The sequence below is a fragment of the Leuresthes tenuis genome, unplaced genomic scaffold, assembly GCF_036924035.1.
Source record: "Leuresthes tenuis unplaced genomic scaffold, fLeuTen1.0.hap1 SCAF_2, whole genome shotgun sequence".
Lineage (NCBI taxonomy): Eukaryota > Metazoa > Chordata > Actinopteri > Atheriniformes > Atherinopsidae > Leuresthes > Leuresthes tenuis.
Genome location: NW_027325356.1, coordinates 25,095,617 through 25,122,178, shown reverse-complemented (window position 1 = coordinate 25,122,178; position 26,562 = coordinate 25,095,617). Strand labels below are relative to the sequence as shown.

Sequence of the window (26,562 nt, the reverse complement as noted above, 5' to 3'; positions counted from 1 at the left end):
TAAGTAATAGCAGAAAATACAACGTATCCTAAGGGCATGGAAAAATGGATCATGTTACAGCTGCAGTCCCTTTGGCTTTAGCTCCATTTCTTGGGTTTGAGTTTTCCTGGTGCTTTTATGCTTTGACCGAACGTAACAGTTAATAACCTTGCCAGTGAAAGGTGAACAAGCCAAGTCTTATAAGGACTATAAAGACCCTTGTGATAGGTCAAGGCGTAGGCAGCTTACACCCTCAGCAATTCGTTCAAATTGTCACATCACACAAGACACATCTTTTGACATTTCCAAGGCGAGGTCAATGAACACAGGCATACAGTAAATCTTAGCATCATAACCTCTGGGTCAAACCTGTGTCAGCATTTACACTGCTGTGGCGAGGCCCATGCTAATAGGTTTCCAGCCCTCTGCTTGTAGCAAACGGAGCCTTTAAGTGTGTGTATCAAACTCGTATAACTTGTGTGTGAGAATGTGTTTTCTTTGTGCGTGTGTGTGTGATTCTGTCTAGGCAATCTTTGTAGGAAAAGCTGCTTAGTCCCCCCCCACACACACACAAAGATGTACACACACTCGTGCACACATGCAGCGTGCTCAGTCACCCGTAGAAAGGAGACCCAGGGCGAGGCCACACATCTGACAGGAATCCAATTGAGCGTGTCTAATGGTGGACATCCAGAAGAGGAAGAGGGCGAAGCAGACCTGCAGTGATGAAGGAGAGCAGAGGGCAATTTCCTCAGAGAGCTGCTCCTCTCGTTGTCTTTCTCCTTCATCTCAATATTACAGTAAAATGAATGTTTAGTCAAAGGACAAAACTCACAGGGCTTTCATCTTTTCCGACTTGTCCTCACAATCCCTCAAAATCGGCATTTCTGCAGTTCACCTTCTTTTTCCCAGTCTAAATCATTCCAGCCAGCCAGCGTCGGTTTTAAAATGAAGTGAAATCCACCTTCCTCGTGCTTAAAAACAGCTTTCAGTTTTGCTCCGCTCAGTTAAGGCCCCCCTTGAAATTGATTATTTGTTATTTTTTGCTCATGGTTCCTTGATTTAGAAAGAGATCAGTCTGTCTGTATTAGCACTGATTGTGTCTTTATTTTTCTGTGAGGATTTTTTTTTTATCATAAATACATCGTCTGCTCTTTTTGATGTTCTGTTTTGTGGGTTGGATTTGCTTCCAGATACATCTTACATGATGAATGACTTGTGAAGACATAAACCCCCTGTGAGAAATGCACTTCTTCATTCTGCAGTTACACAGTGAAACAGTTTTCATCGGTTTCGTGCTTCGGTATGGATGTTGAGGTGGCTCCTGACATACATACGAAACATAGCCTGCTCCCTGATGATAATAAAGAGTGACGCATGTTATGGATTTATAGAACTGAAATAATTGGAGTAACGCCAGGTGTGCTGATTTTGTGACCTTTCTTCCTTTATAATCCACTCTTCCCACCCTGCGCCGCATCTTTAGCATCGTAACTTCCTGTCCTGTGACAGCACTGTATGTAACTTGATTCTCAGCTGTAAAGTACTAAAAAAAAAAAAAAAAAAAAAAAAAAAAAAAAAAAAAAACAGCTGACAAACATTTTGTGTTGCTTTTGATTCTTTTTATCTGTTTTGTTCAGTTAGAACAGGTTCAGACCAGCCTTCCATATTAGTGCAGCTCATTTTTCCTGCGGTAATTGCTGTCAATCAACGCCTTTCAGAGCATTTTTTTTTTTAAATTTGTATTTTCCTGATTTAGAAACCTCATTTGACTGACAATATGGCAACTCTTGAACTCTCCCACTCGCTGTACTGGTCGGCTACTGATTAATCATTGTCTTCCTTGATTGCTGGCAGCACTGGAGAGTCCGGTTTTAAACAAGTTACCATTTTGCTTCTGCACCCTTCCTTTGAGGATCTGTACATTCATATTCGTGAAACCAGTTGCCAAAGATTCTTTAGCATATCACTTGGAATTGAAAGAAGTGAAATAGCCTGTTGGTAGGATGCCATGAAATCTTGCAGAAGCACTCATTGTTCCAAGTCACCCCCAGGCAGCTCTATAAGGTCGTCTATTGTAGGAAACTATTGGTTGAATTCTGGTGGATGCTTCAGGGTTCTGGAGGATGCAACCTGTTTACTGATTCCCTTAACCCCATCGGCAGATCAAAGTGTTCATGCATTGCGTTAAATATGCTGTCATGAATTTGTATCCAAAGATTTAAACAGAATCCCTCCTCCCCAGCTGTAATATTTGCTCCAGTTAGTAAGTGTTAAAGTTAAACCTTTTTGGTGTTACAGTGATGAAACCGCCCCTGGTAGCACTGTTACATAAAAAGCACAATTAAAGACGCCCACGCCTCCAGTCAGCAAGTTTATTGAAAATCTCATTTTCCCACTCTGCTTGGTGAGTCTGAGCCCCACCCACTCACATGGACTCGTGCACCAGCAGCTTTTAGACGCAGACAAGAGAGAAGCAACCTGATTGCTGCATTATCAGAATCCTCACACCCTGCACACTGGCATTGACTGGTAACTACACACCCATTAGCCAAAAGATGTCAATCAGAGCAAATTAATATAAAAACTAGGAGAACACGGGCAAAGAGCAGGGTCTCTGTAAATGAATACACCTCCACACACTTCTGGTGGGCACAAATGATGATGAAGAGGAATTTGTTTTGAAACGGTGTGTACGTTGTCCTTTTAGGATGATTCTGCTTATTATCCCTTGAGATAACAGATCTTTCCAATAGTGCACTCAGTATGCCGGAGCAGAGGAGATGGGTGTCAGCTGCGAGGCGACCAATAAGATATGCCACAAGTCGCTACTTTTTACAGCTGCAGACTCGGATACCGAGGATCTGTCGAGCTGCGAGGGGAAAGCCCATAATATTACTTTCACTGTGGAAGAGCAGGCCGCTGGTACCCTTCCCAGGATTGGTCAACCAACAAAGATCCTTCAGAGAGCAAAGTGATCAGCAACTCGAGGCTTGACTTCATACCTTTTCAACTTTATTTTGTGATTCTAGTTGCCTTCATCTAAAAGGAGAACATTGAATAGCTTGAGTCGCAGTGATTTCACATTCGTGTTCCTTTTCTTCTTGCTCTGCGCCTCTCCTTAAGTCCTCTGAGTGGTCCTCATTACTATCATTAGCTACTATTGTGTCTCTAAGTGAGCAAGTTTAGATAAACGTTCCAATAAAGTTCTCAGACTCATTCACTTCTGCACGTCTTTCTGATATCCAATCAGCAGCTCGTAAACTGTGATGATAAAGCAAAAAAAAAAAAGTGAATATCTTACAACGGTTGTAAATGTGTAAAGATGTAAACTCAAATGGTGTTTTGACTTTCAAAGTACTTTGTTTAAGCCCTGTTGGCAGCAGCTTTGAATCTTTTTGGATAAGAGCTACAGGCTTTGCACATGTGGATAAGGGCAGTTTATCCTGTTCTCTCTGGCAGATCCTCTCAAGTGCTTTCAGATCAGATAGGCAAGAGTCTAAATCTTGGTTTTAGCTGGGCGACTCAAACACAGTCAAGAGACCTGTCTCTAAGCATCGTCTTGGCCAGATGCTAGCAGAGTTATTGGGTGAAATGTTTCACAAATTAACAGCATGCTTGTCGTGCTTATATGAATTGTTATGGCAGTATGACTTGTTTTCGTGGAATTGTATGGTCACTGGCATCATACCTCACTTGAAGGACCCTCTAGGCCTGTATGAAATTACTTTGGGGACTTGGAATACGTGGGATTTTCCAGACGAGAGGGCATGCTCGAAAGCACCAGAGAGCACTGTCTTATTTTCCAATTTTAAAGAAAGATTTAATGAGTTTTGGGTTTGCACATGCCCCATCTCTCCCACAGGTTGCGTTAGATTCAACCTCATAATTACTGATAGATTGATTGATTGATTTAGAGTATCATTGCTGACAAAAGGACATATGGCAGGAAGCACATGCCTCCACCTGGGAGCTTGCCTTGGCAGGGGAACAGTGTGTTCAAGCAAATCATTTTGCCTCATCCTGACTACATTCAGGTTCTAGACACATCTCAAGGCTGGTTAAATGTCATGCCTGATCTCTTTTTGGTCATTTCTCAATAATTCATTCATAAAAGTGTCCCGTTAAAGATGAGGCTGGCAGCGTGCAGACATGGCATGTTTATCAAACAGAATGCATGCAGTTCAACACGTCATATGTATCCGGTTATAAAAAACCATGGGATTAAAACACAGGTTAAGAGATGTAGAATAACATCGCGATGTGAGTGCGGTTTAATGTATTTCTCTGCTATCAATAATTTGCACATTATTTATTCAAGTTGCCATTTCACTGGATTTCAAGTGGCTTATTGATGGTAATACAACTGTTTTAAATTCAAGCTGACCATTCTGTTTGGAACAATGGTCACTTTTATGCAGCCATAATGCAGGGCCGTCAGTAGGCCTCAGCAAACCACCGTCCCTCTTTAGTCTGCCACCGTAGTTTTTGATTTACTCCAATGTCATATTGAGTGTGTGTACATCCTCATACGTTGTCCCACTGACCTGCCAGTCAAGCCTGATTGTGTGAATGCAGAAAGAGCTGGGTAGTTGATGGGGGAGGAGTTGATATTTGATGAAAACCCAGACCTACTTGCTTTCAGTGACAGGCTATTGATCAGGATGGCAAGCATGCTAGCACTCTATTAAATCATATGCGTCCTGCCTCCTGCCTGTGGCATTATTGAGCTATTGACATGGTTGGAGTCAAGAAAACAAAGATTGCAGAGCTTGCTTTTACTTTTGTTAATGTCTGATAAAGATCATAGCTATCGAATCATTCTCCGTAGAACACTTGATTTAATCGCTTGTATGACACTTTTGGTCGTTTGCAATCTCTGTCTCTCTTTTTTTTTTTTGTATGTATTCTTTAAAGACCAATAGTTAAGTGTAGTGACCTCAACTCTTGTACAAATTGTCCTTTTTTCTGAAGACTCACAGTAAATGATAGGACATTAAATCCAAATGCACCCTCTTCTGAGATCATCAGAAATCGTTGCATCGAGAGCAGAGTTACTCTGGAGTGCAAGAAGCACCGAACAACCACAGAAACATAGCTCTATTTTTAGTTCGTGGGATGTTACAGAGCCACATCACTTTTTCAAGAAGTAGGGATATGTTTGTTAAGATGAGGTCCTAATGACTGCAAACACAATTGATGCAGGTTAAATTTGCAGCTGAAAACTGATAAAACGATGAATTCATTCATTGTTCATATTGTATGATTTTGTGTAGGCTTCTTATCTAGATAGAGCTTCTGTTCCCTCACTGTTCTGGATGCAGAAGCGTTCATCTTACAATCTAAAGTTCCCCCCAATATTGTTATGATGAGATGGGAGCTCTGCCTTGTAAGGAATGCTCTCCCTATACTGTTTAAGATAGTTGTTTCCTGGATGGATTTTCTTTTGTTTTGCCAAAAAACGGTCAAATCCTGAGTAATCAGATCCCACTGCTGAAATCTAACCTGTTTTTTTGGCTTCTTTATTGAAATAAACTAATTCTAATACTTCCAAATGCTTTCAGCAGTGCATGTGCACAATACAGCCTCAGAGCAAGTGAAAATAGAAGATGGCGTCCAAAGAAACCGATGCATGATGTCATCTAGGCGTTCTCTATAGTGAAGTTCAGACATGAGATATGTTTGGTTACCAGTAGCCATCAGATTGAATGTAAAACCCACACAGCATCACCTGTGAACAGAGTTAGGCTGTACAGCGAGCTGCTATTGAATTGTATAACACTCAATTAATATTAGATGCTGTATATGATAGAAAAAGAGCAATGATACAACATCAGAAAGAAAAACAAGGGAAGTAACAAAGTAAATGAGGAATATAGAAGAAATGCATTAAAAATATTATAGTATAAACATAATAAAGAATAATTTTCTTTTCTAAGAATAGAGACAAACGGACGAAGTGTTAATGAAAAATAGCAGCTTTTACTCAAGTCTTGGGATCCTCGTTCCACCACTCTTATGGCTCTCTAGAGTCTGAAGTGCCTGCTGTAAAGTCATTTTATGTCTGGCAAGACCAGGGTGACGGTGCACCTGAGAAGCTTCATCTGACTTTAATGGTGCCTGATAAAGATGTCTGTGGGGTTTGACAGCTGCCTCTGCCTTTGACAGGCTCTACTCGACTGTAATTAACCCTACTTAGCAATCCGTCATGTTTTCTCTTTCTCCCTGTCGTTTCATCGCCTCTTCTTTGTCTCTTCCACAGCAAGCACTAAAGGAGAACCTCAGGCAGAGGGAGTTAGAGGAGAAACAGAGACGAGCGCGGGTGGCGAAGGAGAAGGCTGAGCGGGAAAAGCAGGAGAGACAGCAGAAGAAGAGGAGGTTACTGGAAGTCAATGCAGGTAGAGACTGTTCATTTGCTTTGCCTGTCGACTCAAAGATTGCATAGATAAGCTTTTTGCTGCGATTTGGCTGTGAGCTAAATCAATCTCAGGTCAACAGAGGAGACATCTGTTTTCTCACAATGTGCTATTTATCTCTCCAGGAATTAAACCCTCACGGCAGCATTTTTGGATATTTTGATTGATTAAGTTGTAAGTGTGCTGCAGTTTTTATAGTGCTTTTCTCGTTCCAAGCACAGTTCCAGCCACATTAACCCATTCACAAACATCTACACACTGGAGCTTGAACCACTCCCCTCACTGCCGGTGGCCAACTCTCCTGAGCCACAGTCCAAACATTTTCTAAGAGGCGATATTAAACATTTAGTCAAATTATTAGAAAACATGTCACACTGTCCTTGTCTTCTCAGTGGTAATTGTAGTCTACGACATACGTTTTTATACCAAACATGTATTATGTGGTGACACACTCGCTGCCATGCTGGTTATTGCGTTTTCTTTCAATCTGCATCGTTGTGACTTGTTCATATTTTGATTTGAGAGTTTCACTCCTTCTTGAGGGATGAGAACAAAAGCAAAAGTGTGTGTTTTGACGTTGCTTGTTGATCAGCACAAGACGCACGTTTTCCACCTGCGACAGATTCAGTGTCCTGGTTGTCATTAGATGCAGCAGAATCAGAATAACTCAGCCGGATCTAACAGCAGTTAACATGCGCAGAGTTGGGCTGGAGAGTAAGTGGACCCAAGGGAAGTCACCAAATGAAGCAGATTGTATTCCTTAGACATTCCTAAACACGTGTATTTTAGTAAGACTAAGATATTTACAGAATGCAAATCAAATCAGATACCAGTACATCATCTGTGAACAGATGGCTTTTCTATAAATGTTCTAACTGGTATCCCCACATTTGATCTACAAAACATGCTGCTGACCTCGATGAGTTCTGAGGAAGTTACATTATCTGCATCTTTTGCCACTTTGCTTTGGACTGTCAGCGATGCCAGCATGCTCTACATTGCTGCCCCCAGACCCGTTTCACATGTCAGAGCCAAGGCTGGCAGAGCAGTTGAACTTGACAAAAACATGCACTCACATGTAGCGCGACCATGCCAGCCACTGTAGCTTTGCTGTGGATGTTAGTGTGCATAAACAGAGCTGTTATGCTCAATCCTGGCCAAAATACCACTATCTAGCCAAAGCATGGCCTGCTTTGGCTAACGTATAATGCAAACCTCTCCCATTTGATCTGGACATCCTTTAGTTGCCACAGATTGAAATTAAATTTTACTCTGCTCGGCTGCTATGTCATGCCATGCCTCGTTGAACTAATTGAACAGATATGTACTGTGCGTGTGTGTGTGAGAGAAAGAGTCCTGTACTGTACAGTATCTGACACTATAATTTGGTTTCCTGAGAATAACAGCAACAGGATTAAAGCCGTTACATTTATGACTTTTACAGTTGCCAGGCCAACTTTGTAATCCTGTAAATACTGGAATTTCTTCACTGATTTCTCCAAAAAAATAGGTCTTATCTTAATCTCAGTCATAGTCAACAGAATCTCACTAAACTAATGCCACAGGAACATATTATGTGTTTTCCAACAGTTTGCAGCCAAAGGTTCAAGTCACACTTGGTGTCGGATCCGTTAATGTCAGTTTAACTCGGTGTCTTTGAAGTGTCACATTTCAGTGCCTCTTTCTACATCTGGACTTTTTGAAGGTAGAATCGGGTAATAAGAACTGGAGACGCGAGTGCATTGACTGGAACTCTAATCAGTTATAAATCATTCCTCTTTTGCTTCTATTTTTCATTTTCAGTCACTGTTTTGCTGGGTTTTGTCTCCAAAACGTTGCGGGTGGGTTTTGGAAACCAACGCAGTGATCATCTTTTGCTTTGACTTTCGTGAGAAGGAGTCTACCAGCTGCTAATTGCAAGACTTTACTTTTTGCCGTCTTCTATTGGGAATGATAACGAAATCAGAAACCCTGGTAGCTGCAAAGAGGTTGAAACATTTTTCAGTTGTGTTTATCTTGGTGAGATTTTATGAACTGTATCGACTGAGTGTGGATGGTCTGAGGCAATGTGGGTGCAATTATCCACAGGTATCGCATGCAGAGAGCTCCCACCTGTACCGTGATTTAAGAAAAACAGTCATATTTGAAATAAGATCAAATATTCATGTTTTATGTTCCGTTTTTTATGTTGCACTACTGGAGTAAATCGAGACTCAAACGTAATTGGATGCCTACGTTGGAATGCTTTTGCATGTTTGTCTGAGGGAGTGGAAGATAACCAAGTCTGATTAGGTTGAAATTGCTCTTAATGGCTGTGAATCGTGTCATTTGAAAGTGGACAACACGGATGGAAATGCACCAAAGCAAATGGTTTTAGTGATGGGATCATGCTTCTTTAGCAGAATGCACTGGACAGACAGAAAAGGTGGAGAGTGGAATGAATGCCATAGAGAAACTGAAGGTAGCTGGAATGTCTCAGAGAGAAGAACGTTTAAAACCAAAATTGGAATTCAGGCGATAATCAAATGAAGAATTTTCAGTAGGATTTGAAGAATGCTGTTTACTCAAATTTGTTACGCTTAAATGGACCCTGAAACAGTTATTTTTGCAGAGATTTTGCAGAGGCAGACTGATTTGTCTGAATATTAGCATGTGTCCACACAAGGTTGTAGTAGATACCTAAAATGTGTACTTTAATACGTAACATATACTTCAACTTTATATATCATTGTTTTTCCTTTTTGGTATGAATCTGTTGATGAATTCACTTGGCCGCAGTATTTCAAACCAGTAGAAAGTAACCTCTGTGTTATTCTTACGCTGAAAACCGTGTCGGTTTCTGATTCCCTGATTCAGATGTTTAGGATATAAGTCACTCCCGCTGACAGTTTTGAGTTCCTTCCTCATCGCCAGTGTTGAATTGCATTTGCATCACAAACTTTTCCATTTCGGAAAAGTAATTCCAAACCCGGAAAGACTAAACTTCCGCCAAATATTGTCAGAAAGGGGCTTATACAAACATGCCTAAAGCTTTAAATTTACTCAGATATGCTCCATTTAAGATAAAGTTAAAGGCAAATGCACGGCATGTGTAAGAAGCGATGTTTCTGGCCGTGTACACATATGCATACAGACACACAGACTGTGTGGATGAAATGAATATGTGATAGAGAGTTGTCATTGTGCTGTCAACCCCGGACAGGATTTACTTACTCTCGCTCACACGCACTCTCACTCTGTCTGTCTCTCAGCCTATTTATTAACTAAAGAGCTTTCTCTTTGTTTGTCAGGGAGGATTGTCCTCAATGGAGATTTTCTGTGTAATCATCTGATTATCCATCAATTCCCTAAAAAGCCCTAGAGAGGCTGTGTATGCACATTATGCTGAAGGGCACAGCAATGTGAGACGGCAAAGGAGGGGGGGGGGGGGTTGGTTTACTGGAGGAAATGATCAAAATGGGTTTTAGCTTCCTTACCTGCGACAAGTATCTGCATTCATTTTGGTTTTAGCTTTGCCTGCTTATGCATTCCTGAACTGTGAGGTTATACCTGCTTCCTTCTCATTTCCCTGCCACAGACTGGGCTTCTACCTATATTATAATGTGCTGCCTGGATTTGCCATCAGTGTGTTTTGGCAGTTTGAGAGAGCGGGAGCGTCGGCTTGTATGCATTTGCATAGAGCCTATGGAGATTGAAATTCAGATTGAATAGGTGTTTTTTTTTTTTTTTTTCCACATTCCTCCTCCTCTAGCTGTGCCTGGCTGGTGTATGACAAATCTGTTGCATTAACTCCCAGGGTAGGCCGGGAGCAGGAATGTTTGTGGAGCGACAAATTACACATCAGAGCTTTATTTAACATTCTCTACATGGCTACAAGCGATGAACTATTAAGATGTCAAATAGAAGAACAGCAACACCGCATGCAAAAATGCTGAAAGTGTATGAGAAGCATAGGAAAGGGAGAGGAAGTGAAATCTGTTGGAGGAGTGGAATCTAGCACACTACAGGAAGAGTAATTGGCTCTGTCCTGTGCATTAGAGTTCCGCAGCTCACGGAGCTGGTTTCCATTGTCTACTCTACCCGTCCATGTAGAATCCACAGGACGGTGAGCTGCTTCCCCGTGTTGCTGTGGGCAGCTATGTTAATAATGTCCTAATGTCCACGCTGCAGTGCTTTGTCACAGAGCCAGCTCATTTTTGAATAGCAGTAACATAATAGGCTTTTGGAAAACTGCGTTTGCATCAGTGTGGGGGGGGGGATTGCACTCGTGCTGTCCCTGATGTCCAGCAGCAGTCACAATTAACGTCAACTAGTCCGAAGCACAAATGTGAGGAGGTAATCTGTTTACGGCATTCAAGGGGAAGATTGCAGCAAGGAAAAAAAACAAAACAAAACACACTAATTGTTTTTCACTTGCCTTAAAAGTTTGAGGTTCGGGCTCGTCCAAAGTAAGTTAGCCAAAAAGTTCATTTTCATTAGCAGTCTCTTTGCCAAATGTTGATTGGCATCCAAAGTGGGTTTTTTGTCTTTCCTTTTACCCACTAAGGTTTTAGGATCATTACAGTCCCTTGTGATATTCTTGAAACCCCATTTCTACCCCAGTTGAACCTCATTTCAACCCCAGTTAAACCCCACTTGAACCTCAGTTGAACCCCACTTGAACCTCAGTTGAACCTCATTTGAACCCCAGTTGAACCCCAGTTGAACTCCAGTTGAATGTGCCTCAACCTACTGATAAGTCGTGGGTTATGTTATTGGGTCTTGATTATATGGATTTCTCACTTATTCTCATTTGTCTTTTTGATTTATTGTGTGCTCTTTCCACTGATAATGCGTACAGAATATTTTTTAATGACTAATTAATGACTGATCATGAAAGGATGATAAAAAGGGATCCAATTGAATATTTAGTGGCTGGTTCGGATTTCAAGTTGTCATTTGTCTTTCCTTATTAATAAAAACCCAAAATGGATTGACTACTGACTGCTGATAGTATTTAAGTCCAATTCAAGGTATTCAATAGAGAGAAAGAGGGCTGACTAGCATTTGTCTTCGGAGTATCTGAGGGAACACAGTGGTGGGCCTGCATTCATTGTACTCGGGCATGTCATTTTCTCTCTTTAGCTTTTCTATCCCGGCCCAATTGACCTGATTTCTTGCCTTGCTCAGGCCCACCTCTGCTACACACTGCTACAACTGGGTCATTGTCCTGATGATAAGTGCCGCATCCTGGTGAGTGAAGTGGCCGGAGACATTAGTCAAGGACTGAATGGAGGGTAGACATCGATACAAGGGCAGGCTGCTTGTCCAGACAATGGAAAACGCTCCTCTGAACAGGCCCTGATTAAATAGATGGTGATTGAAGTTTCACTTTAGACAGAAGGGTAACTATAGCTTTTTCCCAGAGGTGGAGGTGTAGCTTATTCTCGATTCTGCTCCCAGACTTTGTTCTTTTAGTTTATTGTAAAGTAAACCCTCCTCTGCTTTTATCTTCTTGTTGATCTGACCAGCACACTTATACATCTCCACTGGTTTTTTTTTAGTTTAGATTAAGCTTGGCACATCTCTTTAGAGCTGGTCCTGCTTTCTTTTAACGCCAAGACCTTGGCCTCGGAGCACGCTCCCTAGCGTGATTTACAAAGCTGTGAGGCCTCGACTTTTAAGCAAGAGCTCTTCCGCATCGCACACCTGTCATGAGAGCTTTAAATCCACACGCACCAGAAGAAGAAAAAAATGACGTGCAAATTATGCAGATCAAAGCACAGATCGGTAACTCAGCTGCAAAGGCTTAGATACGACTCTTTGCTTTTTGTCCTACTGGTGAAGCTTTGTTCTCCTGCCGAATCCTCCACAGCACCCCCATCCACTGGCTGAATGACAGTTTGAGACCCGTTTCACATCCGCTCGCTCCTCCACCATCACCACCCATGTGACATGTCTGTGATCTGTCAAAGTTTGCGAACACGTGGGTGTCAGTATATGAATATGTGTTATGATTTTCAAAGTTTAAATGTCTGAAAGCACCTTTTGTCTACATTTTTTAAAGCAGTTTTCCATCTGAGCTTGTTTGAGTTACTTTTGACTGATGTGTAAAATTGGACTGTTTTCGCTCCCATATATTCCTGAGGCGGGAGATCTGACTGGGTTTCGTTTTTGGTTTTTCCCTCCAGAGACACACCAAACGTTTCATGTTTTTGTAGGCTGGAGTCAAACGGAGTACTACACATGAAGGCGCTCACTCCGGGTTTCAAGAGATTGATCTGCTCCTTTTTTTCTTTTTGTGAATGCCATCTATATTTGTGTGTCTGGGTGTGTTGTGGCAAATGTTAAACTCGCTGCCTTTGATGAATTGCCATAGCAGTGGAGACAAATTTGGACGTCGAGGAGCGTTTGGTTTTCTCAGGATTTTTAGCTGCCTCTCCGCTCTGTGTAATGATGAAGAACTAGGCACCTGTCAGCCAGAGGAGGAGTGCAAGTGTTGCAAATAAAAAGCACAACAAATGAACATGTAGGAGCAGGCAGACAAGAAAGTTGCCATTATATACTGTATCTACTGCCTGCACGCGCGCGTGTAGGTGAAGCTTTGTAAAGGGATTTAGTACAACCACATCCCACCACTACGGGGACACAGCCCTCAATACAGCAGCTTCAGTGTACAGGAACGGTGATGTCAAGGGACGATGCAGTGTGGACCAGATTGACAGCTGTTATTGGTTTGCTTTACGCTTGACAGAAGATGAAAATATCAGTTCACAGACGACATGGTACATTGCAACTGTTGTGGTCATAGTTAATGTTTCATGAAAAAGTCTCATGAAAGATTGAGAGAAGAGCTCAGGGAAGAAGCTTGTAGGCATCTCAGATAGGGCACAGATCAGAGGTCTGTAGCTGACTGGAATGCAGTCCTCAATCCCGCAGTCCCGTGGGGCGGGAGAGTGTGGCTCAGGAGGAAGAGCAGTCGCCCACCAATCGGAAGGTCGGTGGTTCGACTCTGGCTTCCCCAGAATACATGACACTGAACCCCACGTTGCCCCCCCAGTGTATCATTGGGGGTATGAATGTGTGTGAATGCTTAGAAAGCACGTAGTTATATCTTAAGACGTGCTGTATGAATGTGTGTGAGTGGGGTGAATGTGGCATGTAGTGAAGAATGAGTGGTCAGCTAGACTAGAAAAGCGCTATACAAATACAAGTCCATTTACCATTTTCCCATCCATTAAGAACTCATCCTACAAATGGGGGTACCTGTAAACAGGTTTATTTTCTTTTTGCACAACTTCTATCATCTGTCTTCACCCAAGTATGGGTGCACATGAAAAAGAAAAGCTCTTTTTTTTCTTTTTTCATGCGATTTTTCAAAAGATTTCATGACGACAATATCGCAGCATATCTCCACTTTAACCACTGCAACATTAGCCTACCTCTTTGCCCTTTATTATTTCGAGCATGTTCGCCCAAATGCTTCTTGTCAAACATTGATCTTTTCACCGGGAGTGGCAAACGGCTTGTCTTAACTTAGTCTGTGGTGCAGGTAGAGGTGAGTGTGTTGACACACATCGGAGACATTAGTACAATGATTATGACAATCATGTGCTAGAGCTACGATAAGAAGGAACCCTTTTCCAGGGTTATTTTAGGTTTATTAAGGAACAGTTTTAATAGGGACCCGGTGGTAAGCGGTGCCAGAACACAACAATCAGATAGACGATTAGCCCTGCAGAGCAGAACTGCCCTCCTCTGGCACCTGTGAGACAGAATGTGGGTCATTTACATTTTAAAAGACTGTTCCGGCCTCACTTTCACATTATTGGTAAGCTATGGGATGTGCCCGACTGATCTGCTCCCACATAGTGAACGTTTCTTTGCTCGGATCATTTTTGTCACACACGTTGGTCTTGCAGAATAAGCAAATCATTTAGCTTTTCCTCCTCTGAATAACGCACATACTTCGGTTCAAAAGACTCCAAGAGTCCGATACGATATGAATCCATGTTACGTCTTCAGAAGATGAGAAGAAACATTTGGGGGTGTATGCCTCCCTACGGACATCTGACGTTTTCTGCCCCTTTTCCCCATCATCCGTGTTCATGTTCTTGACTGTCCTGTACAAAAACCTAAACAACAGTATTTCTTCCATTTGCTTGAATTAATATTTTTCATTTCAGCTCATATCACATGTATATTTCATATCAGCCCTATGTGTGTCAGTATGAAATGGCAAGACTCTGGACCCGGAAAGGTTCTCCGGGCATTATGAGGCCTTAGTTTCAGCCATAGACATTTCTTTGTCTTTCTTTTTCCTTCAGTGTGTTATTCTTCCACAGGGCTTTGTCAAAATTGAAAGAGTGACGAAAACACACCCAACCTTAATCAGAGCAATGTCCTCCTGCCCTTCTCTAGATCAGTGGTGGGACTCGGCAGTCACACTGTGGTTGATGGCACTGCTTGGTCAAGCTATGAAGCCATTATAGTTCTACCGGCTTCTTTTTTTTATTTTTCTATCACTTCACACTTTGATGAAGGACACCAAAATGCAAAAGTAGAGAATACGGCGTTTATTTTTATTTAAATACCTATATAAATTGTTAAGTTATCGTTACTGTGGATTCTAAACATGTATTAGTTGATTCTATAGTTCTACAGTCCTTAGATCAATGTTTACATGAAGTACTCTTAGGTTTAATAGTTAACGCAATAAAATTAAGCATAATATAAAATGCACTCAATTGTTTTATTATTTTTGTGATATTGATTCCCTAAAATCCCTTTTAAAAAAAATCTTCCTCTTATCTGAGGTTGGGTCAGAAGGCAACAGGTCCAGGAAGAAAAACACAGATATCTCTCCCCAGCTGCTCCCCAGACCAGGAGGAATACGGAATTTCTTTAGCCTGTTCTGGGTCTGCCGTGGGGCCTCATCCCAGTTGAATGTGCCAAAAAAAACTTTTTAAAAAAAACCTCCAAAGAGAGGTGGCCAGTATACACGATAAAAACCTCAGCTGACATCGCCATGCAGAGGAGCAGTGGCTCCACTCTAAGATCCACTTAGATGAACGAGCTTCTCACCCCTTCTCTCAGGTTGAGCCTTAGGAGGTAACTCATTTCATGCACACGTGTCTGTGATGTCATCTTTCAGTCACTGTACAAATGTCATGACCATCAGTGAGGGTTGGCATGACGATGGATTAGTAACGGCCTCCTTCTCATAGTGGAGGGGTTTGTGGAGCCCCATTATCTTTAAAGCTGTGTTGTCAGGGCTGCCAGCCCTTTATGAATGCTCTCCAAAGGCACATTTGTCTCTGGAAAGTGGTCAGACTAAGCGATTCGTAGACCTTGATGGAGTGACAACAGAATGTGAAGATGGCATCACCCCCCCCCCCCCCCCCCCCCCCCGAAAGGGTGCCACCTCCATGTGGGCTCACCACCTGCGGGCAGGAGACTCAAGGTCGGTTTGCAATGTGATCTGGGCGGACCCATTCCTGGAGACGCTCACTGGCTTTGGGGACGTGGGATGTCACCTTGCCTGCGGGGAAAGAGACGAAACTGGTATATGAGGTGGAGAAGTACTAACTAGATATAGTTGGGCTCACCTCCACACAGTGCAAGAGCTCTGGAACCAAACTCCTGGCAAGGGGATGGACTCTCTCATACTCTGGAGTTTCTTGGGGGGGAGGGTTGTTTCCTATTCATATTTGTCTTAAAAATTTAATAATATATATACAATAAATTCCGGACTATAGAGCGCACCTGAATATAAGCCTCACCTTTTAATTTTAAAAAGAATAGCCATTTTGTACTTGTATAGGACGCACCGGATTATAAGCCGCAGGTGTCCACATTGTTAGGGGATGTTATATGTGAGGACTTTTAGTTAAATTTGTATGGTAGCATAATCAAATACATGCTGCAAATGCTTTTTTTTTCCTGAACAGTGCCTGTAACACCGATGGTTTAAAAAAACTACTTTATTTTTTTACTGTGAACTAGTTGTTAATTTTATTGGTCTGATGTTACGAAGCAAAATGTTTTTGGCAGCTTGGAAAAAAAAAAAAGAGAGAAAAACATATATTAGTTGCACCGTATTATAAGCCGCGGTGCTCGAAGCCCGGGAAAAAAGTCCAGAATTTCCGGTATATTTTGAAACATCTTCATCTTCACGTGTTTTAGAAGTAATTTTTCGACGTATTCTTTCTGCCATATGGATAGCTGTAACTGTTTACATCGAATAGAAAAATGGAAAACCGGAGCAATAATCACATAAGTGTGTCTTGCTTTCAGTTCAGTGAGCAGGTTGATTCTGCTGCACTGGGAGCAATTTAAGACCTGTCCTAAAGTGTGACATTACTTCATATGCAAAGAGCCTTCATGAAAGGAAACTTTGACTTGATGTAACTTAACATCGCAGAGTTTCTTTCCTGTAAAATATCGTGGCTCGTTTTTCCCGCAACAAACCTAAACTTATCAGATAGAAAACAGTTTTCTGGTAGTCCTCAGTTAAAGGAATAAGAAGAAGCAAACTGCGTCAGCAGACAAAATGCACCCAAGTGCTCCTTGATTTAAGAGAAGTACATTTTTTTTTTAACATTTTCAAAGGACTTGGTGAAAATGTAATACAAAGATGGAATAAATGGCATTGAAATGAAAACACTTGATGTTTTCAAACCGCAGATGAAGCATATTTTCAGTGACAGCGTTTCCTCAGACCATTGCCATGAATTAAATCCGATGCCTATGTTTGTTTGTTTTTCCCTGTCCACTGGTCGCCATTTTCACTTCAGAACTGGCCAAAGCAATAATTTTTCCCTCGGTGGAGTTGAGTTTTCATCTGTCCTTCTTTCACAGAACTAATTGATTTACACAACGTATCTGCGGAGTCTTTCCTGCTTCCTGGTTCCTTGTTCGGTTTCAAAAAGCAAGCGTTTGATGTAGTGAATAAATACTCATGAATAGTATCAAACGCCACATTTCCAGCTTTGGGTGTCTTGTTCCACTTCATTTGCTATTTAATATTCTTCATAATCTGTTTTAGTCTCCTTAAATACTGGAGTTCTTGGTTAATTTGTGCAAAGTCAAGGTGGACATCAGCACAATTAGGCACCTACGAATAGCTTATGTATGTGATATGCATACTAATTTGAAACTAGGGAAATGAATGATGTTCCATCCTTCCACTGGTGTTCATGTAGAGTCATTATCAAACCTCGATGGATTTGTTTTTGCTGTGTGTTTTGTCTAACTAACACAGCTTTCAGAATATTACATTTCCTTTTCATTTGCCACTCGGTAAATGCCTTCTTCAAATTGTTAGACTCAGTATTGCAAGAGTTAGCGCTTGCAGAAACTACAGTATGCTACTTAGTTTCCTTTTTCTTTTAACATCCTCTTCTTCTTGTTCCTTGGCAGAGAATGATGAAACGGGTGTGATGGATAGTTTGCTTGAAGCCTTGCAGTCAGGAGCTGCTTTCAGAGATCGCAGGAAGAGAGCGCCGAGGCCCAGAGGTAAGACTCATATCACACATTTGTACACAAAGACATGCACTTAAACCTAGTCCTCCTGTTTGTGCAGTGTTGTAGTTCCAGTCGGATGCTCAAAAATCAATAATGAAGTTATTCTGGTCCGACTCTCATCCTCAGTCACTTGCAAAATGAAACAAACTGATTTTGTGAATCCAACATTAGATGTGGGCATGTTCTGAATGGATTCCTCATTAAACATTAGGTACAACTGTACCATTGTACAAATCTGAGCCCTCAAACACGTCGTTCATTGTGAACAAACTTCAAGTTGCGGCTGCCTTCAGCTGGTGAACGCCTCCTTGTCATATTTCTGATCTTAGCACTGTATGTGTTGGCATTATTTGTTCATTGCCCTTCCCACAGATAACCAGCAGCAGACGATCAGCCCCAGCTCCTTCCGCCAGGTTCTGAGGCCTGTTAACCATGGTAACACTTAAAATAAAGAACCCACACAGCTAAAGCCTGAAGCATGCTCAGCTCTGTCCTCTATCTGCTGCTGGAAATCAGCATCAAATAAGTCTAAGTCTTCCTTGGCTTGTACTGCAAGCTGCAAATTCCCTTTGAGCATACAGCCGTCCAGCTTTTTTTGTGTGTGTGTGTCCAGCAACCTTTTTGTCCCTTTCCATTTTCTATGGCTTTTTTATCCCTTCTTTTTCTACCTTGTGCGTGCGTGCCTACTGAAAGTGTGAAAGAGCATTAATCAAACAATTTCAGACTGCATCATGTGCAGACTCGGAGGCAGTCGTGAGATTCTCTGAAAGTAGTGTGTGGGCTGCTCTGAGCTACGCTGTAACTGCAGCATGTTGAACTGGTCTCCATGCTGTTGAATGCAGTTGGAAGAATAGTATTCTTTTCTATTGAATGTTTCACTGATGACCTATGCACATATGTTTACATTCAAAGCTCTTCATATTTGAAGAATGAAGAGAGGCCGACGGAAAATGTATATCAGCCACTTGTTGCCTCGGGCACATCGTCATTGAGAAGCTTTATGTTTATCTTTTAATTTAAAACTAAGACTTTCTGAGAGTGGAGCTTGAAAGAAATACAAATTACACCAAAATATATTGTCCTTTGTTGCTCATAGATGTGGACAGATATTTTCCTTTTTGTTGTCGTTCTTTTGTGGAAGATTTTCGACGAGTAAATCCACACAGGCACTTAAGAAATTATTGTGTTACCCTATTACCTCTTATTACTTGTAATTGGAATCCCAGTGGGCCGGGTGCAAGCATGCATGAATAAAATTATTCGCACACAATCCACCCACATCATTGACGGCGATGATAAAGGGCCTCCCTCTGTTGTTCTGCTACGGCATATCTAGAATTAGATTGGAAAGGGACGAAGGGAAGGGATATTTATGGGGTGGGAGGAAAGAGATAGATAGATGTGATTGTGACATTAGAAATGGAGAGAGATGGTGTGGGGAAGACAAAGAAAGCCAGTTGGGCAAGGGTGAGATCAAGGAAAGACGTGAGAGGAAAAGGCTGGACCCGGGTGCCTCTTTGCTGTGTGAAGCAGTGACTATAAAAGAAAACACGTCGCAGGCAGGTTGTATTAAAACGGGATTTGAGCGGAAAATGCAGTGCATTCTGAAAAGGAGCTTTTGCTCAGCGTCTGTTCTGTAGGAAAAGAACCTCAGTGTGTTGTACAGGTGAGAATGTGCTGGAAGGTTGTTGACCCAGCTACCCCCTGCTGGCTGCTTCAGCCACGTCCTTGTTGTCTCATAGAGCTCAAGGCTTTCGCCTGTCACTGTAGGCATCATACTCACTGCCAGCCTCCCAGAGCTAACAGAGCTAATTACTTTTCTCTGCCCAGCACCAGCTCAGCCCTCTCAGTACCCATTCATCTTAATTTCCCCCTCTCTGCCATCTGCCTCCTAAATAACACTCTTGCTCATTTCCCTACCATCCCATATCCCTGCTGTGTTCTTCTATACTCTCATGGCCATGCAATGGCCCTCCCCATACATAATTGCCTGTTATTGGTATGGAGTATCTCTTTTTGCTACTGCTTCACTCCTTCTCCCCTATTTCCCTTCTCCTCTTTACTCCTACAGATTCAGGCCTTTATTGCCCTGGCTTCAGTCGCTGGAGTGAATGAAACCCACAGGATGCTCTCCATTTAGTTTGGAAGTGATGAAGCTTCGTTGGCGGCGCAAACACTTAAACTGCTCTTTTTTTTTCTTTTTTTTTCTTTCACACTTTCACACCACCCTGCTACCGTGCTTTGAATACCCTTACAAAAATATATATATCTTGGCAGTTTTGCAGCACATCAGTGAAGCAGCAAAGAGAATTAAATTAGAAACATCTGTGTCCGAAAAGTGTAATTAGTGGTGAAAGGGAGCGATTTAGATGGTCAGTCTGCACATGCACGGTGCCACTAAGTCTTTAAACCACAGAGTTGCTATTGCGTTAAGGGTGTTTATTGCCTGTACCAAACAAATTATACGGCCAGTATCAGTGCTTTCTATCAGGCTGATATGACTAGTAGATTGATTATGGCGTCAGTGCTCTGTAGCCATAATGAGTGTGATTGCCACACAATAGTAAATAGGATTAGAACCTGCCCTGCAGTCTGCTCCACTGTCACACACAAATGGATTAATTTTATTTTGTCTTTTTTCCGCCCTCCTTTGGCCTGAGTTAGCTCCATGGCCACAGTTCCTGGTATTTTCTCAGCTGCCTCCGTCTCTCGTCTCCTCTTCAGGCCTACCCTTAAAGTGGCTCGGTGCACTTTCAACACGAGCACGCAACAACAGTGTTTAGCTTGGTCTGCAGTCTCTGTCAGCACACGTACACACATACACATAAAAGCCTGCAGACTTTAGGGGATGAAGGTAAGCAGGCTTTACTGTGCCTATGGCCTGGGTTAGGATAAGGCTGTGGGGCTCTGGGGTGCCTCAACTCTCTAAATTGGATTGGGCCCCACAGAATGATGGATCGATGGTGTTTAGCCACACAGGTGTAAGATTCTCACTGAATCTATATACCAACCATAGCTTTTTAAATGTGTCCCTCTAAACACATCTTTCCAGACATCTTTCTGTCTAGATGCATACACATGCTGGTGTATCCATGTAGACAAATGTAACAGCTTCCCCCCCCGCTCTCTAAAGCCACTTTCACACAACACTGTAGATTTTTTGGTGAATGGACGGGCACTTTGTTCCGGACAATTTTTCATAGCCGTTGTTCACACAAGCTCATCAGTGTGGGGGCTTTCAGCTGGTGATGCTCCACAAGAAGTCTGGGTCAAATGTTGCGCACATTAATTTTTTTCCAGATCATCCCAAGAACATTTCAGGACACCAGCGCATGGGTGAAAGCGGCTTACGTGTGTAACGCAGCACAAGCCAGGGATGCATTAAAAGTCTATGTTCCGGCTGGAATGCCCTCGCCCTGAACTGATCTATTATGGACAGAGAAAGGGGAGGTAGATGTCTCTGTTTCAGAACAATTACTTCAGATGTCTTCGGTGATACCCGACCTATAGATGTTTTTTTTTTCTTTATCTTCACTTTGAAGCGATGGTGTCTTTGCACTAAAAGCACGGCCTTAGTTATTTGGGATCTTGTGTACTTTACATGCCAAGTCAACTTCATGACCGGTTTTACTGAATTAGTTTGTTTTTTGAGTCCTTGGTTCCTGAGAGCTGGTATTCAGTGGCAGCTTTAAATGTCTCGAGCGAAGGTGCAAATGGAAGCAAAAACGACTAATAGGCTTTATTTGATACTCAGCTCACAGTTGTAGTTTTTTTTTTTTTTTTTAAGGGGGGGGGGGTGCTGCAAAAAATTGTTAAGATGAAATTGGTTTGAAGGTGAAGTTGAACTGAAGGTCAGTATAGTAGGATTAATAAAAATAAGTTTGTGTGTTCTGGATGCTCACACACTGGATGCTTTTTAAACACGAGTATTCAGATAAGCTTTGGTAGCCTCGTGAGACTTTGACATGACTGTGGAATCTGCTGTTAGATGCCTGCCTTTTCGGTTGAGCCTCTCATAGGCTGTGATATGTGGATTCCACTCTGGGCTAACTGTATCCCGCAGATTGCGTTTATGTTTTTTCATTTCTCTTTGACATTCCTGTCTCTTCATATCATTGTCAAATACGTGTGAAAGCTTCCAATGCCTTCAAACTTCCTCAGTCTTCTCTTTACTTCTTGACTGTTTTTTGTCTTCACTTCATCTCCTCCCTTGCCGTGGCACTTTCCTCCAGACATGACATAAGCAAAAAAGAAGGGGTTATTAAATCATTTCAGTGAGCTCAAGACAAAAAGAGGGAGCATAGACACTTTCCTCCCTTGAACTATTTCAATTGATGCAAAAATGTCATGGTTTCAAAAGTGTAGAACTGTAGAAGTTGCTGATTTATCTGCGTTTGGTCATCATATATCATCCACACACCACCTGCGCTGTGTGTGCTTTTCATTAAAGTGACAGATTATCGCAGAGAAGCCTCTATTTCTGAACACTGTTCAGTCTCAAACTTCCACACACACTGTTCTTGTTAAAACTCATGCGTTTGTGCTTTAGAATTGTCTGTTTAAACCCTTTGTTTGATTCGCGTACACACAGAAGGTCACAGATTATTCATGGTTCGGGGAATTAGTTGTTTGTTAGTCAGGGACAGGTGTCCTGCTCTTTGTGTCCATGTCTGAAGTCACCGCCCCCACTCCCCGCAATCACAGTGTCTCTCTTATTTGCACACTTGATTGCTGCTTTGGATGTTTAACTCTTCTTGTAGACAAAGACATACCCAGATGGGGGAAAAGTACACTGACCTGCCTGTTGGTGTGAAAAGCGGCACTTAGTGCGGGCGCATGTTTGAGCCTGTGTACATGTACAATGAACAGATGGAGCAGAGGGCACCTCAACAAAGTGGCTGATGTAATTAGGTCTCACCTTTTGCGCTGATATTTATGTAATAAGTGAAGGTGCCAGAGAACAATGATGGAAAGATTTTGTTTTTAACCTTTATCCAGCTTTTGATGTGAACTTTCTTGCCGAAATGCCCCGCCGCATGCTTACACACTTCTGGTTTGTCTCGCATGGAAGCCGCCCATAAAAATCCATCCGATCCATTTACCTTTTCGTCTTGATCTGCCGGTTAATTGTCTCATATTCATGCTGGTGATTAAACAGCCAAATCCAAACTCGAGCCATTTTTTTTCTTAACTTTAAGGCCATTTAGTCATTGTGAAACAACAAAATGGCAAACATGTTTGCAAAGACACCGTGTCCTCCGTGTATGTTATAGACAATGATTTAGATTGTGGCTTTCTGTGCCACATCATGCTCGGTGTGATCGTTATGCTGTTTGCTTCCTGTGCTGCTTTAAAGACAAGGACATAGGTAATGAAAAGTGGCTTTTTAATGACTCCCACTTGCTTAAGTGTGTAGAGAACCTGCCATCAGTGTTTCTTTCCAGTTTATTTAGTTTTTAAATGAAGCGTGCAGAATTTTGATGGACACACGCACACGAGGTGATGTTAAAAATCACAATGACACTGTAGATCAGTGCATGCTGTGTAATCTGTTATCCACATCCTGTTCAGAATAACAGAGGGTGAGAAAGTGAAATATAGTGCCATATATTCAGTTGCCATATATTCCGTTGAGAAAGGGGATGATAACGAACACCTCGGCACTCTGGCCCATGTCTTTGTGCTGAACATCCCATGATTTTAGCCAAGTCCTAAGCCGATCAGGCTTCTCAGATATCCACTTTTAGCTGGATTATGAGGAAGCTGGGCTTTAATAAAGGCTGTGAGTCGTGAAATAGAAAGTGGTGTTCAGCATGTTGAGTCAAGGAACCTAATCAGTCCATTCGCACCAGCTCAAGCCCCAAGCAGCAGGTGAAGCTGCTAATGTGGGATTGCTATTCAGCAGGCTTCTAATATCCCTTTTCTTTTTCCTCTCGCATATATACACTATCCCATTTTCTGTCTGCCTTGATAAACACCTTATTCCTTTGTATAGAAGTGGAGAAACTACCAGGCAAAACTAAGAGGATTTATCAGGGATATGTGGTCTAAGTGCACAAATGTTATTTGAAGGCGATGACATTGTATTTTTCCTGTACCTGTTTTTTTTTTCTTTGTCTTTTGCTTCCCATGTTCCTCTTTCACATAAGCCTGTTATGTGCATTGAATAAGACGGGGCTCTTGCATGGCGCTTTGGTTAATAATGCAGTGAGAAATTAAGTCAATTTCACCATGGCTTTGTGCTAATTAAATTTTACAGCAGCCTTATCGCCCAGGCCACACGCATTCCTGGTCTTTCCACGTTTACCGATGCCAGTAGCTGTCAGGGAGAGAAAGGGCTCCGGAGATAATTATATGAACTTATGTTGCACAATCATGCTTTCATATCTATAACTGCCATGTAGAGCGGTGCTTAAATTCTGTCTCTGTGGTAACAACTAAGAGTGTCCGATCAGATTTTTTGGGGCTGAATGCTGGGAGCAGAATTGGCCGACACCGATCGCGTGGTGTATTTAATTACTTTGATTTATAATGTAGATATTGATGCACACTTTATTGTCCCTGTTGGGAAATTTAGCTTGGACCCCAGAATGTTTGACACTTAGATATTATATGTACCTGCTTAAAGATGCATGATATGAAATAATATCAATTCTTTATCTGAAATTAAGCAATTACAATGTCCATTGACGAATTCGGTAAAGCACGAGTAAAATTATAAGCTAAAAATTAAATCGATGAATAATCCATCAGATAAATCAATTGACAGTCGGCGCCAGTCGACTTGTGGTTTCCATCCCTGCGACACAACTTGGTTAGCAGAAGTTATTCCAAGTCACTGTTTTAAACACCAACAGCCATAAAGAATTTCTGTAATCGATTCAGTTTGCATTGCTGAGCTCTCCATCGACTGCCTGAGGGCAACAACTCACATCACATAGCATGTGTGATGGGACTCCGATACAGAATTAAAGTTAAAGGGGAACTCCAGTATTTTTAAACCTAGACCTTATTTCTGGCATGAAATAAGTTTATCTACTCACCGAGAACAGTTTGGTGAAAGTCGGTGTCCTTCGGGAGCTATTTAGATAACTCTCGATAGGCGTATATCCATATAATGGAGTGAACAGGGCAGGGACATGCAGCCTCTAAATAAGACATTATCTGTCTTTATTTCACCAATACTTTAAGACAAATGAATGAACGAACGAACGAACGAACGAACGTGCACTATTACTCTGTTAGCATATAGCTACTGTTATGTGGCTACTTGCAGCTATAGGAGAGCTAACGGAGGGATTTCAACACACACCTCTACTGGAACGACTTCATCGACACGCATGGCTGCAGCACAGCTCATTCACTCCGATAAGAACGTCCATCTTACTCAAAGTCATCGTTCACATTGTCAAAAATTGCAAAATATCCTGCCATGTTGCACAAAACTAGCAGCAGCAAACTCTGTGTGAAGTTAGCCGACTGTCACAGAGAAAGGAGTAAAACTTTCGCCAAACTGTTCTCGGTGAGTAGAGAACAGTCTTTTTCCCGTCTTACTTATTCTTTTTTTTAATTTTCTGATCGTACAGAGAGGGGAATCGCAGGTGCAGGGCCCATTTAAATATTATTTGCATATTTAAGTAGGGACGTGGACAGGGAGGAGTCGGGTACTCCGACATGTGCGCTCAATTCCACGTTGATTGGGATGTACAAAGGAAATGTGCTTGGATTCATGCGTGCGCACACATTGATACATCCGGATATTTTTGAACATATTTTGAGCGTATGCCATGTTTCAGTGGGAAATCCACAGAAGTCTTTGTACATCAGGCCCCAGAGTGTCTGTTCCCCGCTTTGTGCGGGACAGTCACTCATGTCCCGCACATTGAGACGATGATCTGCATTGTGATTGACAGTCAGACTTCAATTTTGAAATGCCTGTTTTATAAAGATTAAGATTAAGATCAGATTTATTGTCATGCATACATGCATAAATCCGCTTTTAACCCATCCAGGTGGGCACCTGTTGACATGCACATGGTCACACACAGAGTCAGATGCTCATAGAGACACTGGAGCAGTGGGCAGCATTGGGGTATGGTGCCTTGCTCAAGGGCACCTCAGCTGTAACAAGGAGGTGAACTGCCACCCCCCCAACTGTCAGTTCAGTTCATGCATCAGAGTTTTTGAGCGGTGAGAGTGGGAATCGAACTGCCAACCTTCAGGGCGACCCACTCTTACCACTGAGCCACGGCTCTGGCATTTATCAAATGGTCAGTCAAACGGGAACTCGGGGCGTTAAGGGCACGTCCACCAACAAAAAACAATGCAAATCAGGTCAGAGCAACACCAGTTTGTAGCAAGAGACATGGTTGGACAGGGAGAAAAACACGACTCGTACAACTAAGGAAAGAAAATGCAGCTACATCAAAAACCGGGTGAACCGGGGGGTAAAATTTTGTGTGAAGTTTGCTTGAGTCATTTTTCCGTTTCATACGGAGGTAAATACGACGTGAAACAACACAGACAATGTGAGACTCACAAAAAGCACTTTAACTGAAAGAGCAATGGTAGTCCTGACTGTCTATTCTGTTCAGCTGCTCACAGTCAGGTGTGTTAACTTGACAGATGCTGTGAAATAGTGTGAAGGCTCGAACTTGTGAAA

At 42.1% G+C, this 26,562-nt stretch overlaps 1 protein-coding gene across 1 annotated transcript in view; it reads left to right on the top strand.

Annotated features, from left to right (window-relative positions):
• LOC140302055 (protein diaphanous homolog 3-like) overlaps positions 1-26,562 on the top strand; it is a 147,403-nt gene that overhangs the window by 77,116 nt on the left and 43,725 nt on the right. Inside the window, exons 25-27 of the mRNA XM_072380796.1 lie at positions 6,242-6,377; positions 17,796-17,891; positions 18,273-18,335. Coding sequence (XP_072236897.1) covers positions 6,242-6,377; positions 17,796-17,891; positions 18,273-18,335 — 295 coding nt within the window. The remainder of the gene's footprint in view (positions 1-6,241; positions 6,378-17,795; positions 17,892-18,272; positions 18,336-26,562) is intronic.